The 16993-nt window shown below is 41.9% G+C and overlaps 1 protein-coding gene across 7 annotated transcripts in view; it reads left to right on the top strand.

Annotated features, from left to right (window-relative positions):
- The window catches only part of FKBP5 (FKBP prolyl isomerase 5), a 1213834-nt gene that overhangs the window by 407022 nt on the left and 789819 nt on the right, over positions 1-16993 (top strand). For all 7 annotated transcript variants that reach the window (XM_044076599.1, XM_044076596.1, XM_044076597.1 and 4 more), the window contains exon 5: positions 14644-14758. In XM_044076599.1, coding sequence (XP_043932534.1) covers positions 14644-14758 — 115 coding nt within the window. The remainder of the gene's footprint in view (positions 1-14643; positions 14759-16993) is intronic.

Genomic DNA, 16993 nt, shown 5'->3' with positions numbered 1-16993 from the left:
TTTAACTGCTTATATCCTGCTATCCATATCCATATAACAAAGCTTCCAGTTTATTAGTTTTTGTATTATCTTTTGTTTAGTCTCTTCCCACATATCCTTATCTGCCACACCAGAATCCTTTTTAAGCAATACTTCTTAAGTATTTCATTTTATCATGCCCCATAAATGTGGATATTGCTGAACCAATTCATGTGTGGGTACATAATTTGCAGCTATTGCCCTTTTAGCTTCATAATTTTGTATCCTGAAAACTATTTGAAACTGCTTAAAAATATTCTACAGCACTGAAATGTCCTTTTCTGGTTTTATCAGGTATAAAATATCATCTTCAAATAGAGCCAGCTTTGCTTGAGTACCATACCAATGATATCCTTGAATTTCTGAGTTTTTTTTATTTTCTTTGCCAGTGGTTCTAAATATAATGCAAAAACAAAAGGGTAAGAGGACACCCTTACCTGGTTCCTTTGCTCAAACCGAAATTATCAGAGAGGAAACCAACCACTTTAATTTTTGCCTTCAATCCCTCATGTATCGTCCTAGTCAGCCTTATAATTTTATCAGGGAATGCAAATGCTTCCATTGTCCTGCTTATAAACTCCCAGCTTATGCTATCAGATGCTTTTCTCTGCATCAAGACCCACCAACAACGGTATTTTCTTGCATTCTGCTTCCCACTGGATCATCAGTGTTCTGTCAATGCTGTCAAATGTTTGTCATCCCTCCACAAAACCACATTGATCCATATCTGTCAGTTTTGACATCACTTTTGCCATTCATTTAGCCATTATAGACAGAACTACTTTATAATCATGGTTTATGATTGAAGTGGGCCTATATGTATCTGGATCTGATGGATCTTTAACCTCTTTAGGTATTACTGCCACCACAGATTTCTTACAGGATGCTGGTGCTTCTCCTCTTCTTAAAATACTGTTAAACAAAAACCTTCCAGATCTTTATCAGTTTTCCCCTTCTAGCTTCCAAACTTCCACAGGAATGCCATCTATTCATGGAGGCTTTCCTGTGGATTGGTTATACATCACCATTTTTATCAAATCTCCTCCTGTCCTAACTGTTGTTAGTAACTGAGCCTCATCTACCTCAGACCTTGGCATATTTAATTCTTCCATAAACATTTTGATTTGTACCTTTTCTTGATTTCCATATTTATCTGCTTTATAGAGAGTTTCATAAAATGTCTGAAATATTTTAGTACATCTACAGGATCTCTTGTTATATTCATTGTTATAGGCTCCCTAAGCTTGGTGACAACCCATTCTACTTACTGTTGCTTGAGTCATTGTACTAATTTTTTTTGTGATGTGGAGTTATTATAAATAATAAAAAAAAAAAACAAAGTTGCTTAATAGCAATCTTTCTAAACTCATGCATATTATTGACATAATCCCTTATTTTCTGTTTAGCATTCTGCAGTTGCTCCTCCGCTTATTCTCTGAGATTTCCCGTATTCTGCAATACTTTAACATTTGTCAATCCCTCTAAATAATTCTTATTACTCTTTAACCATATCTCCCTTTCTTTTATTTCAACCCTATTTTTAAAACTCCACTTTAATTTTATCCCACTCCTTAGCTATATGTATATAAATCTGGTATTTATCTGATATTAGATCTCTCTGGTAATCTGCCTGTTGACATCCAGAAATCAGTGAAGTCGCAGCTATCTACCTTATACTCAAAGACCAACGTATCCATGCGTCTATTTCCTAATGCAGCTGATGGCATGTCAGGGGCAGTAAGTACTGGCATTGCTGTTCATCGGCATACCTGGATATATCTGTGTTGATTTCATGGAAAGCTTAAAGATGTCTTTTGTTAATGCTTCCTTTGACGATTCGACTCTTTTTGACTAAAACTTACCAGAAGTGAACAGGAGGGCAAAACCTGTCTGCTGTTTCCATATGTTTTTCCACACCCAAAGGACCTTTTCCTGGAACCAAAAAGATGGAAAAAAGTTATAGTTTCAGATGTCTGAGTGTTTTGGCCAGAACACTTCTGATAGATACCTCCACCGCACCCCAGGGGCAGAGGGGGGTAGCTTTAATGGACATCACTTCAGATGCAGACTGCAGTGTTAAGGATTTTGAAGTCCTTTCACCAAGAAACCCTTTCAGCACTCTGGCGGCAGTCAAGGGGTACTTATCCCTGCAGTCTCCTGCATGGTTGACCATCACATAGAATTCCTAGGTGCAGAAGATAGTTACCAGAGGCTACATTAGTCTCTTTGTTTCCCCTCTACAGAAGAGAGAGAAAATTCTCAAATTTCTACCCAATCAGATGGAATTGGCAACAGCAAAATTTACAAAGCTTCTAGAAAAATGAGTCATCCAGGAGGTCCCCCCAGACCAGCAAGGATCTGAAGTCAATTTAAGGTTCATTTTGGTTTGGACTAATAATAGGGGCCTCATGAACCTTCTGGACCTATGCTACCTCCACCAGTTTGTGAAGCAGACAAAATTCTTGATGATTATGGTGCATTCTGTAGTATTTCTTCTGAAGATGGATGACTGGATGTGCTTGATAGCTCTCCAGGACACATACTATCATATCAGAATTGCAAGGCAGTCCATGACATTTCTCCATTTCTGACTGTGAGTGTGTAATTTTCAGTTCAGAGTACTGCCCTTTGGTCTCACTACAGCCCACAGGGTGTTGATTACATGTATAGCATTTTGGCAGTGTCTCAAGCTACAAGGTTTCCAGATGTTCCTCTTCTTGGATGACTAACTCCTCCCCTTATCCACCAGGAATCTACAAATTGTGTGCAGGGAAGTTTTGCTCCATCTAGCTCTGCATCTGGTATTATGATCAACCTTGCCAAAAGCCAATTGATAGATAACGGTACAAAAGCTAGAATTCATAGGATGCCACCTGGACTTAACTGCTCAGATAGCCAGACTTCCTCAATCCAGATTTCTGTCCCTCTGTCAGATAGCTTCAGAGATCTTTCGCTATTCCCACCCTCCAGACATGCTTGTCCTTCAACTACTGGGCTACATTACTGCATCAATCACACTAGTACCTCAGGCAAGGTACTACATGAGAGTCTTGCAGTGGACATTTCCAGCATAGTGGTCTTTGATGTATCAACCCCTTCATGCCTTAGTATGTTTCACACCAGTATGCAGGAACCACATTCGTTGGTGGTTGACCTTCTACCCTACTACCCCTGATAGCCACTTTGATCAGAGGCATTTCCCTTCTGGGGCTGGGGGTGAGTGTCGTTACGAAGGGAATATGGTTCAAGGTGCATGGTCGACAGCATAGGCTAGTCTTCACATCAACATATTGGAGTTGAAGGCAGTCCTCCTAGCACTGCAGGCATTTTAGGACTCCTTTCCCAAAAATGTGATAGTCATCCTGATTGACAACATGGCAGTGGTCTTGTATATCAGCAAGCAAGGAGGAACACATTCATACCCTTTATGCCAGGAAGTCATGAGAGACAATGGGAAATGTCTTCCCGATGCTTTCTGGTCACAGTGCATGTCCTGGGGACTTCCACTATTCTAGTGGACAAACCCAGCAGGTCTGTTTTGCCTCACATGTGGTCCCTCAATCAAATTGTAATGACTATGTTCTTCAGTTGCTTGGGCCAGCCTTGTTGCAGTCTTTTTGCTTCCCATCTGAATAAGTGCAGCAGGTAGGTACTTTGCTCTGATTTCTTTGCAGGGACAGTCACTGTTGGCCCCTGAGTCTCCTATATGCCTTTTATCCTTTCTTCTGATTACCAAATGTCTTCAGAAAGCCAGGAGATGCAAGGCAGTGGTAATTCTCATTGTATCCTTTTGGCCCTGAGAGGTTTGTTTTCCCCTTTCTCTGGCCTCATCTGAAACACTCTCCATGAGTCCTGGATCCATGTTCAGACTTCCTGCTTCACCTATCTGGTCAGCCTCACTGAGGCATAAAGGCCTAAAATTGATCACATGATTTCTCCAATTGTAATGGTGGTCAGAAATGTCAAGCTGTCTTCTCCATGTATTTATATGTCATCCTCACAATAAAAAAAAAAAGCACTAGGAAGTTTTACCTTAACAAATGGAAAAGATTCACTATATGTTATAAACCACTGCAGAAAAAATACTTCCAAAGACACACCATGAATAAAGCCAACGTTCTAAAGATCTTTTTATTACAAAAAAACACCAACTTCTTCCTCCAAGATTCACAATATGGGCTTCTTTCCAAGGTTTGGACCCCTTTTTAGCTCCATTACCATCTATTTTAGATTCCTTAGAGGATTTGTTTCAAAAAGGTACTAGTTTCTCAGCCATCAAAGTGCAGTTAGCAGCCATGTCTAATTTTCATGTGGGCTAAAATCAAACTTCCCTTGCTTACTTAGAAATTCCCAAAGCTTTTCTGAAGGGAATATTTCTCCTAGTCACCAGTCAGGGATCAATTTTTCTAATGGACATTACTATCATGTTATAAGCATTAACTCAGGCTCCCTTTGAGCCTGCAGTCTCAGTGGAGTTGAAATTCCTTACTTGGAGAACAGTCTTTGTAGTAGCAGTTGCATAATCTAGGAGGATTTCTGAGCAACAAACAGCATCATCGTGCAGACTTCCTTATCTTGTGTTTCACAAGGATAGAGTATCTTTGAACTAATCCTCATTTCCTACCAAAAGTGGCCTCTGAAATTAATCTTAATCAAGCGATCAGTCTACCAGTATACTTTCCAAATTTTTAAACAAAGAGACGTACATTGTGTACTTGATGGATATGCATCTTATGCTCAGGTTTTATTTACATCGTACAAAGGATATCAATATTTCAGACCAGCTTTTTCTTTCCTTTTCAGACTAAACTGGTACAATGTATTTCCAAAGTGACCTTGTCCAGGTGGCTGTCCTACTGTATTTCCTTAGTTTATGACAAAATGGATTTAACTTTACCTAGCAAACCAAATGCTCCCTCAGCTAGTGCTGTGGTTTCCTCTATGGCCTTCTTCACTGGAATTAGCACTGATGAGATGTGTGCTTCAGCTACTTGGTCTACAGTTCATACCTGTGTGTCGCATTACAGATTGGGTGTACAGTCTAGGCCTTGTACATCCTTTGGTTTTGCCATACTTCTAAACATCCATCCTTGAGATCCCCTAGAGCTTCAGGCAGCTTGGGAATCTGTCTCAACTGTTGAATCTGATGGAAGACACAGCATCAGATATGAACGTTACGTGCTTGCCATAATGTTAGATTCATGTTGTCTTGTTCTGTTCAGTTCAATATTCCCTCCCTTTGTCCCTCATCCAAAATTGTCAATTTTAGCTCATGGCTGATTGGTTGGACTTGACCAGGGACCTTGTTTTTTTGACTGTGTTGCCAGTATTCATGTTCCTTGTTTAGTTTTATTTGGATTGTTAGACTTGTGCTGTATTCCCATGTTGATTTGCTTGCTACAAGCAGGCAGACTTGATCTGGAGTAATGTGGGAACCAGAAGGAATTTTGGGTAGGTGAGGAATCAGAGCTCTGGATCCAAGTTCTTGAAGAAAAGTGCCGAGGTCTGATGTAGTCAGATCCAATAACCCAGAGAGGACAGAAGAAGACAATACGGCTCTAGCATTATGGTAACTTTCATTTATTAATCCTAGACTCCCCTTCTGCAGAAGCTGTCCTTTATTACCACATTCAGTGCTACTGCTACTGTTATAGGAGCTTTTAATTTTTAGCATGGATTTGGCTGCTTCAAGCTGCCCATAACTAGCTTAAACTTAGCTGCTGCTGATGGCACCTATTTTTAAAGGAGGATCAGTCACTGCAGAGGTTGCCCGTTATTAGCATAGGCTTTGTGACCCTTGATGTTGCCTGCTATTTGTAAATGTTATGGATTGTGCTGTTGAAGGAAACCAGTTTGTAGCATAGACTCAGTAGCTGCAGAAACTCACCATTTTTAACATTATGTCTGCTGTAACAGATCCTGTGATAACAGTGGCCAGATTTTGTATTAGTTTATATATGGTGATAACAGGCAGGTCCTTCAATGGCTTATCTTAGTTCAGATGTAACAGTGAGGCACAAAGCTGGGTTGCAAAGGCATATGTGCAAAGAGATAGATGAAATGCATGAGAGAAGATGCATGACAAACAATTGTGTCAGATAAGGTAGTAGGTTTGCACTGAATTGAAAGAGGTGGCGACACTTGACACAACACCCCAACTCCATGTAGAAAACTAGAAAAACTGGTTGATTATGATGCTGATGGTGATGGTGATTGTGATGTTTGCATGCTATTTTAAACTTAGAAGGGGGAATAAAATAAGTAAGTAAAATAGAGAGAAACAAATAGGCATTAGACATATAGGAAAAAAAGATGAAAGACTAACAGGTGAGCAGAGACTAGGAGCATATTTGACTCTTTCTCCTATGCAGAGGATGGAGTCTGTGGAGGATGATGGTGAGCTACTAACTGTGTTACAGGAGGGGAGGGTGGTTATTTTTAGGTGTCATAGGTGAGTGACAACAAGCATGGGATATGAAGTTACTAGGTTACAGATTATTTAGGAACTATCACAAGGTAGAAGTGAATGAGGACTGTTGATCATTGCTGGGGAAGATCTCAAGAGTAAGGTTAGAAGTTCATAGGTGCTAACTAGGGTGTTTATCTGTTAGGGCCTGTAGCGTATTAGTAGTGCATTTCCACTGAGTTTTTAACCTGAATAGTTTAATATCAAGGTCCCTGTATTTTGCAGAAGTCCTGTATAACCCCAGCTGAGATAATCCTTTAGTATTTTGGGAAAATTCCTTTGCATAGTAAGCATGTGTAACCATATCCCTGGAGCAGGGTGCCAAACTAGGGGTGAAGTCAGTTTTCCATTCATGCATCCAGGTTGCACTTGAATAAAGTAGGAAAGATACTTAACTTCACATGGAGAGGAAGGTGGTTCCACAGAATGGGTGTTCTCTGTGAGACACATCTGTTCCTCCAGCATGTTCTGTTTAAGTTGCAGTAGAGACTGAAGTCTGTAGAGCAGGTGTTTCTGCCACTTTTGGATTTCCGGATGTGTAGGATGTGTAGAAGGTCTGAAAAGATGCTGTTGGTAGAAACCGTGTACACCAGTCAGCAAATTGTAGGACACTAGAGAAGAAGGCAATTTCAGAGAAATGGTATTCTCTGTGAGACATGTCTGTCCCTCCAGCATGTTCTATTTTAGTTGCAGTAGAGCTTGAGTTCTCTAGATCAGAAGCTTCTGTTCTGTTGGACTTATGGATGTGTATAAGGTCTGAAAAGTTGATAGAGTGTCTTTATGTGAGGCAGAGATCTCTGTTTAGCAGCCTGTTGGACACTAAGAAGAGGGACAGGGCTTTGAGGCAGTCAGACTAGCATTTGTGATTTGGTCCCTTCAGTTTCTTGATGAGAAAACATTGTGGTCACTTGTGTTAAGTCAGGCACTTAGACAGGTACATGCTGAATGGGCATTATATTCAGTGATTGGCCTAATGAGTGCAGGATACAGTTGAGTGATCACTTCCCCTGATTTGGATGCCGTACGTTTGCTAAAAAGTTGTGCTGTAAAGAAGTATTTAAGCAATAGTTGACACATGGTGGTCAAATAACAGCTCATTATCTACATATGTTCCTAGGTCCCTCAGTACTGGGTCAGTTTTCAGGGAGAGTGTTGTCAGTGTGATAGTTGCAGGAGACAGCTGGCTTGCCAAGGGATACAAGTATGCACTTTTTGGCATTTAGTTTTAGGGCATGGTTTTGATACCAGCTATTTGTTTGTGACAGGCCTTCCATAATAATCTTGGTATCTTCTGGAGTTTCTGATGGCATTGTGTTTACAGTCGTCCACAAACTGTCAGCCATAAGCCTTCAGCATGTGCCTCTGCCTCTGAGAAGTAGATGTCAAAAAGGACTGGCATGAGGACTAAGCCCTGGGTACTGTGCTAGTGACAGGTCTCATGGTGGATGTAGATCTGCCCATTATAATTTCTTGTGGTCTGTTTGTGAGCTAGTTTGCTATTCAGTGAGTTACATACGGCTTTACATTTAGCTGGTTGAGTTTAACTGTGCCTGAATGAGGTATGGTGTAGAATGCCTTTGCAAGGTCCACTTATGCAGTATGAACAGTTTTGCCCTCATCCATTGCTTCACTGACATTCTGCCTCTGACAAAACCAAACTGGCTCAGATCCGTATTTTGTAGGTTGTGTATGTATTTGTATATTAACTCCATAATTATCCTTTCCTTAGCCTTTCAGATGAGGTTGGTCAGGCTTATAGGTGCATAGTTGCTCAGATCGGTTGGGGGATAACTGTTGCAGTCCTCTATTCTTTTGGTACAAACTTTGGAGGGTGATAGGGAGTTTGACAGGTCGTGTTTCAGGCTGACCAACGGGCATCCTCTTATGTTATCCAGCCCCACAGAGGCAGCATTCTTTTCCTTGGATAGTGCATTAAGGACTTTTTCTGGGAGATTTGAGGGGAGTTGTGGACACTGATAAGATGTCTGGACAAGGTGGGAGGTGAAGTTGTGCTAAATGTATCTGCTAGTTGATTGGCTGTGTCTTTAGGCTTAGAGTAGGTGATATTGTTTACTGTTAGCTCAGTGCAATTTTGAACATTATTTCCAATATTCCTGACATAGTTAAAAAGGCTTTATGATAGTCTTTTGCCGGGGTGGCTATTATTACTTCATATCTAGCTTTGGTTGATTTAATTGGGATCTAAAGTTTTCTCGTAGCCTTAGCAAAAGCATTTTTGGCATTTTCAGAATTAGAATTGTTTTTACATGCAATTAACTTTTTTCCTTTTATTGTATAGCCTGTTTAAATTAAGGTTCCTACCATAAGGGTTTATTTTTAAACTTGTATTTATTTTTCAAGGGGACATTTGCTTTTATGCATTTATTTACATGTTCATAAAATTTGGTAGTGAAAGGTTCCACATTTGTAGTGGATCTGCGGCTGGAAAGGACAGTTGAATTTTGCCAGGTCGTTGTCATCATCATTAATCCTTTTTTCCCATTGTGTCATTGTCATCATCATTAATCCTCTTTTCCCATTGTGTCATTGTCATCATCATTAATCCTCTTTCACCATTGTGTCATTGTCATCATCATTAATCCTCTTTTCCCATTGTGCCATTGTCATCATCATTAATCCTCTTTTCCCATTGTGTCATTGTCATCATCATTAATCCTCTTTCCCTATTGTGTCATTGTCATCATCATTAATCCTCTTTCCCCATTGTGTCATTGTCATCATCATTAATCCTCTTTCTCCATTGTCTACACGAAGTTAGGGTGTGGTGTCAACTGTCACCATCTCTTGATTCAGTGCCACTTTCCTACTTTCTTCGACAGTCATGCCTGGATCCCAACAAGTCTTCTCTCACACAATCCTTCCATCTCTTTTCTGGATGCCCACATTTCCTCTTGCCTTTTATACGTTGGTCCCAAATCTTCACCAGGTTGTGTTCTGCTTTCCTACACATGCCCAAACCACCACAATCTCTTCTCTTTTACCTTCTCTGCAATTGGAGCTACTCTGGCTTCTTCTCTGATGTCTTCATCTGTCCCACAGTGTGCATCCTACCATTCATCTCAGGCACTTCACCTCCATCACTTCTTGCTTCCTCAAATACTCTGCCTTTACTGCCAAAGTTCTGTACCATAGAGTAGTACCGGTCATACCACTCTTATGTGCACCTTATGTTTCATCTTCTTTTGGCATTCATCTGTCACGCAGTACCCCTGACACTTTGTGCCAGTTGGCTGCAGCCTCTCTGATTCTAGCTCTGACCTCCTCATTCAGACTGCCCTTCTCTTCAACTAGCCATCCCAGCTTTTAACCTGTTCCACTGTTTTCCCTTCTACCTCAGTTTTCAGCATTTAGTCATTTCCCCCATTTGCTGCTGTTACAACTATCTTATCTGTATTCAGTTTTATCCCATGTTTCTTCTGTTTTGCATTCCATTACCCTATCTTTTGCTGAAGTTCTTGTTCAAAGTCTGCCTGTAATGCTACATTATCTGCATACAGTAACTTTGTTGATTTGTCCCCCCGACCTGTTTACTAACATAGTGCATCACCAGTATGAACAGCAGTGGGCTCAGAGCTAAACCCTGATGCACATCCACTATCACTGAGAGCCCCTCTGTGAGAACCGAACACTGTTCATACGTGAGTCATTGGGTCCTCGTACATAGCCTGCACTAATTCTGCCAGTGTTTCTGGGAATTCAAACCACCGCAAGACTGCCCAAATCAGCTTTCTTGAGACCTTGTCATATGCTTTCTCCAAGTCTAGGAGTGCTCAGTTGGATTCTTTCTTCATTTTAGGGTTTTTTTTTCAACTATATGTCTCACTGCAAACATAGTATCGGTTATGATTCATCTTAACCTAAATCCAAACTGCTCACATCCCTTCTTACTTTCTGTTCATAGGTTCATAGGTGTGTACTAGGGTAATGGTCCTGGGGCCTTTACAAGCCTAGCCCATAGAATTATCCTGGCATCATGCCACCTGACCTTAGTTCCCAGTGCCTGTGTCGAGTAAAGCCACTGGAATGATCCCTGGGGTCAATTTTCTATTTCCCATCCACTCATCAAGATTTCTCTTGAAGAGGGTCAGTGAGGTGCTCTGCTTGACATGTATGGGAAGTCTATTCCATAGCATGGGCAGTCTCTGGGTTATGAACCTGTCCCTCCAGCATGTTCTGTTGGTTGTGGTAATGAGGTTGAGGTCTCTGGAGCGTGTTGTGCGGAGGGATTGGGATTTCTTTAGATGTAGCATTTCTAACAGAGCTGGGTCAGACATGGCTTTGTAAGTCAAGCAGAGATCGCCTCTAAGTAGGCGATATGAGACAGAGAATAGTTGGAGTTTTTTTAGTCTGTCCATATAGGACAAATATTTAAGGCCTAGGATCCTCTTTGTGAGGTACTTTTGCGGCCTCTCCAGTTGTTGCAGGTGTTTAGTGAGGTACATGCCAAATGGGGCATTGTACTCAATGTTTGGCCTAATGAGGGAAGAGTAGAGGGAGACAATGACCTCTTTTTTCCTTGATGCAAAACCCTTAGTAATGAGATGTGCCACATAGAAGAACTTTCTGACCACAGTGGCAATGTGGTGGTCAAAAGAGAGGTTGCTGTTAGCCTTGTTTCCAGATCTCTTATACCGCCTTCTGTGTTCAGTGGACTACCATCAATGGGGTAATTCATGGGAACTGGGTTATTTCCCAAAGGGGATGATGACACATTTTTTGGCATTGAGCTTAAGGCCATAGGTCTGACACCCATCGTTGGTCTCAGTGAGGCCTTTCTGTAGGATGTCAGCATCGAGTGTAAACACTGCTGCCATCATTACACTTGGGTTATCCTGCCGTCAGGCAAGCTTCCAACTTGCAATTGTCTGCAAATTTTGTCAGCCAGAGTCCCTTCGTGTTGGTCCGGACTTCCTAGAAGTAGATACCAAACAGGAGAGGACCCGGGACCAAACTCTGTGGGACTCCACTAGTGACTGGTCGGCAGTCTGACTTGGAGTCAGCTATTTTCACACTGTGGGTTCTACTTGTGAGCTAGTTTTCAACCCACCTAGTGATATAGGGCTTGATGCCTAACTTAGTGAGTTTTTCTATGTTTCCTGATTGGGGAATGGTATCACAGACCTTGGCCAGATCAAGGTAGGCTGTATGAACCACCATGCCTTCATCCACAACTCTGTTGACTGACTCAAAGAAGTTGACCAAGTTTAGCAGGCATGATCTACTCTTCACAAAACCAAACTGTGTGGGATCCAGAGTTTGGAGATTCCCTATATCCTTGTTTATTAAGCCCAAGATGATGTGTTCCATTGCTTTGCATATCAGACTCATCAGGCTATTAGGGCAATAGTTCCCAGGGTCTGTAGTCGCTTCTCCTTTGTGGAGAGAGATGACTGTAGCTGTGCGCCATTTGGTAGAGACAAACCTGAGATGAGGCTGTGATTGAACAGGGCACACAGGTGAGATGCCAGTTCACTCTGTAGTTCATGTAAAACACAGCCAGGGATATTGTCAGGTCCCATAGAAGCTGTATTCTTGGCCTTGGACAGTGATATTTTAACCTGTGCAGCATTAATACTGGGTGCTTGGCAATCTACTGGTATTATGACTGGTCCCTTGGTGGTGGTGGTGGGGGGTAAAGTTGGCACTGACTCTGTCGGCCAGTATATTGGCAATATCTTTTGGCTCGGTATTGGAGGTACCATTGTGCAGTAGCTCAGAGCAAATATGGGTATTGCCGTGGAGATTCTTTACATAACTATAGAAGGCCTTGTGGTTGTCTTTACTCTCTGCTGAAATTCTGTTTTCATGGCTAACTTTAGAGGATTTGATGAGGGATTTCAACTTTTTGTTGAGGCTGATAAGGGAGTTTTTCCAGTCTTGGGACTTCACCTTATTCCGCATCAGTTTCCTCCTTCTGTTGTAGAGTTTGTTTATGGCAGGGGACCACCAGATTGGCTTCCTTTTTTTTTTTTTTGGAGGAGACCGTCTTAGTTCTTTTGGGTATGGTGAGATTTATGCGTGTGTGTACGCGTTCGTACAATGCATTGGTGTATGCTTCTGTCATGCAACTGATCTCCATTTGCATGGGTGCTGTGATATTAGCCACCTCTGTTTTTAGGAGCCCAAAGTTAGCTTTGTAGACGTTTTTCATGGTGGTTACCTTTGCAGGGGGGGGGATGTGGAATTCCAAGGTGATTCGTTTGTGGTTGGATCTAACCAGGGAGGAGTTGACTAATGGTGTAGAGCAACGGTCACCCATGTTAGCAGTTACCAGTCATAGTCAGTCTAGTGGGGGTAAGAACGAGCTGGTCCAGGGCATTGGAATTAATAAATTCCAGGAAACGTTGGGGAAGTGTACTGGTACATGAGTAGTTTTCCCAGTTAATGGAGGAGTAGTTAACGTCGCCCAGTATGAAAGTGTTAGGTTGGACCCTAATATTCTCCAGGGTGCTTTGAAATGTGGAGTGTGAGTCTTGAAACATGATTGGGGACCTATAGCAGGCTACAACCTGAATCGCTGTCTTACCCAATGCTAACTGCACCTGAAGTGTCTCTGATGCGTTATGTTGGGCCACCAGTCTGGAGGTGCACATCTTTTATGAATATGGAAACACCACTGCCTTTGGAGCTTTGGTCCAAGTTCTGGGGCCGAAAGGTGTGGAATGAGTTATAGCCTGGTAGTGCAGGGGTGCTTTCTGCTGCCTTGAACCAGGTCTCTGTTACTGCACAAATGTTGATGTTCTCCATTTTAAGGAGTGCCTCGAGCGAGTGCTTTTTGAGACTCTGCATATTCGTTTGTCAGTCACCAGGTCATTACTCCTATAAAGAACATTTAATAGATTTCCTTTGGCATAATCTCTGAATAAGAATGAGTTATTGGAGGAAGCTTTCTGCTCCAGTGTTATGGTGAATATGACTGATTTGTGGTCTTATTTAACTAGGGAGGGTGTTACAGCTAGACAGAAATAGAACTGTCCCATATTAGTAAGAATCAAGTCCAGGATTTTGTTGTCCCTCATTGGTTCCAGACTAAGTATTCCAGTGAGTTTGTATTTATGAAGTCTAGAAATCTCCCTGCATCCATATTTGGGGATGTCCAATTTTCCCAGTTAATGAAGGGGATAGTTGAAGCCCTCTAAGTGAATAGTGTTTGGTTGAATTCTTACATTTCCATGTTAGTTAGGTAGGTGGGATTCATTGACCATGGGGTCATAGAGTGGGGGTCCTGTAGTTGGCTACAATGTGATATAATGAGTTGAACATGGAGGAGTTCTGGGTTGTTAGCCTGTTTAGTGTGGAGGTATAATTCTGTTTTACCAATCATCCAATCATACATTTTCTAGTGACAAAGTAAAATTATGAGACATTATCAGAAAAGTTTTGCATAGTCAGATGAAGGTTAAGAGGCATGTAGGGTTCATTCTTGTGATCATGTTGAGACATTTAAGGTGTATTCAGCCAAGAAAGCAGCTGTAATTGCCGGGAACCTTTGTGTGTGTGTGAGCATGTGCATGTGTTTGTGTGGATATTAAACACTTCCATAACTTGGATGCAAATACTTCCTCCCAACAATTATGTATGCTACAGCAAGTTTAAGATACTAGGCGGCATAATTCCTTTACATCAAAAATTTTAGAAGAAATGCATATATTAATAACAGTTCAAATGTGAAACAGTTTTAGAGACAGCCCATTATCTAAGTGTCCTTCATGGTGTATATTATAAGGGAAATAACAGACCTGCCGGGGATAAAAAGGCCCTATATCTGTTGTGTGAGGCCTTACAACATCCTTGAATTGTCTGTTGTTTCCCTAATAACTCTCACCCTGTTGGGCATTATTGCTTGTGTAGAACATGCTCAGTTCTAAGATGAACAGCTTTTTACTAGTGCAGATTCAGAAGGTGCATCTGCTACACTTGAAAGAGGTAAAAGGTATTCCACTGGATGGGTCAGTATTTCTCTCAGCACCTAAGTATGTACATCTCTTTTGTTTCTTTCTGGCAAGTCTTTTCCATTATTTATTTTTTTTTTCAGTAGAATGCAGAGTACAAGGATTCTCATTTAAGTTTTACTGTTTGTTAAATAGTTGACAAAATGAGGATATATGAACATTAATTGATATGCTCTTTTTTCACAGATTGAACTTTTGGATTTTAGTGGCGAGGATTTATATGAAGATGGTGGAATTATTAAGCGAATAAAAGTGAAAGGTGAAGGCTACTCCTATCCAAATGAGGGTGCTACAGTGGAGAGTAAGTCTAGTTCTTTATAGGTACTAATTTTGCATTTATAGATATCAAACATACTGTGTTTGTGATATTTTTATTATTTTCAGTTTGCCAGTCTAAGTTTGTGAACAAGCTTGAATATTGGGGGAATTGTGCAATTTATTCCTTAGTATATTTTTTTCCACCACAAAAGAGTACGGCCTGGATTTTTAGTTGTAGTATGCAGGGCATAATGTATTCCCATAATTGAGTTATCTGTATGAAAGAATGGTGCAAATGATCTGGTTGTCAATGTGCAAGTGCTGGTTTATGTGTGTATACACACACGTGTGTGTGTGTGCGTTACCCTGGGAGGAGTCAGCTAATTTGCTAGGATCACTTGTTTATGGAGTACGCAAGAGCATCTCATTTAGATAGCCATTGCACTCATTGGATAGCAGCATTGCCTCACAGCAGGAGGTTCTGTTAGGTTCTTGGCTTGGTGCCTTCTGTATGGAGTCTGCATATCCTGTCTGGATTTGTGTGGGATTTTCTAGGGTATTTTTCCTCCCAATGTTTGTTTGTGTGTGTGTGTGTGTGTGTGTGTGTGTGTGTGTGTGTGTTTGTGTGTGTGTGTGTGTGTGTGTGTGTGTGTGTGTGTGTGTGTGTGTGTGTGTGTGTGTGTGTGTGTGTGTGTGTGTGTGTGTGTGCATATGCACATGTGTGAGTGTGTGATACAGATGAAAAACCTGGCAATGCTTTCTGAATGCCTTTTTAGGAGCCATCTCACACCCACACACATATGGAATGTCACTGCAGACTGTTAGCTTGAATGTTTCTTCTCCTGTTTCACAGTGCAAACTTAATTTCAAAACCAAATGCTATTACAACTTGGTCACCATGATCAAGCAATAAAATGCAAACCTTTCTGTAAATGAAACACAGATGTTCAATGTGTTACACTGCTGCAGTCATTACACTTGGGTTATCCTGCCGTCAGGCGGTTCCCCAGTTGGCCTGAGTTCCAAAGTCTTGGTCCGGCGTCGGTTGCTGTCGCCTCCTCCCTGACGTCAGTGCAACAGGGGTATATAAGATGCAGCCGACGCCATCTTCTTCAGTCTTTCTTGCCGTGTGGTGCCCGAAGCAAAAGCAGTTCGCAAGTGCCGGTCGGCCGACTCCTGAGATTTTCATTCCGAATCCAGAACCGAAGTCTTCTGCAAAGCTAAGTACCCCATTGGGGAAACTTTTTCTTGCCTCAGACCGATGTCAGTAAAAGTTAATAACTGTATTTCTTGTGGGAAGCAAATACCTCATAAGGATTTCCACTCTATTGTATTCCATGCCTAGGCCCAGACCACGGCATCACTGGTTGTCGGTTTTGTGCTAGGTTTAACAAGCGCATAATTAAACGTCGGTTTGATTTTGCCCAACATTATTTTGGCAGAAAATTCAATTACACCATGCCGTCGGATCTTCCGACGACCAGAATACATAAAAAACGCAAAGACAAGGGCAGGCATCCGAGGCCCAAAACTGACGGCGAGGCCTCTTCTAGGCCGGTCGCCGGTTCTCCAGTTTTCAGCGAGGTGACTACGCAGCCCCTGACGACCGCTTCCACAGAACCACAGACCACCTCCAACTCCCATGTGGAGCTGGCTGGGCCTTCGGACGCTATAGGTTTTCAGCCCACCGAAACTAACCCTTCAGAGGGAATCGAAGTAGCTGAGCAATCCACAGCTTCAGGGAGTGTTTTCAGACCTACCCGGTTAACCATTAAACCCTCTGCTAAGTCTAAGGCCCCCTTAAAAACAAAGAAACAGATACAGCATTCTCCAGGACAGGCTTCCATGCCTAAGAAACAAATGCTCAAAATGGCCGAAGACCTAATCACCCTGATCAGGGGGTCCCATCCCCCTCCTGATAAAAGGCCCAGACAGGATGCAGACTATGAATCTTCCAACCAGGTGTCCATTTCTTCAGATTCATCCTCAGACCTAGGATATTCTTTACCCCCTTATGAGGACTCTGATGCTGAGGAATCAATTCCATCAGCCTCTCCACCTGAGGACTACTCCTTTGGGGAAACCTTACATACCATGAGGGAGCATTTCCATTGAGAAGGCCAGGATTACTCAGAATCCAAGAAAAGGCTCAGAGACTTCCTTTTACTGCCTCCACACAGTCCCCTTGCTATTCCACCTGTGTTAGATATTGTGGATGATGTATACACTGAATCCAGCTTAAACCCTGACTCCTTACCTCCAGCCCCAGTTAAACCTG

Source organism: Protopterus annectens, chromosome 7.part0 (genome assembly GCF_019279795.1).
Source record: "Protopterus annectens isolate FY-2018-M chromosome 7.part0, PAN1.0, whole genome shotgun sequence".
NCBI classification, from domain to species: domain Eukaryota; kingdom Metazoa; phylum Chordata; order Ceratodontiformes; family Protopteridae; genus Protopterus; species Protopterus annectens.
This window is presented reverse-complemented; position numbering and strand designations above follow the sequence as displayed.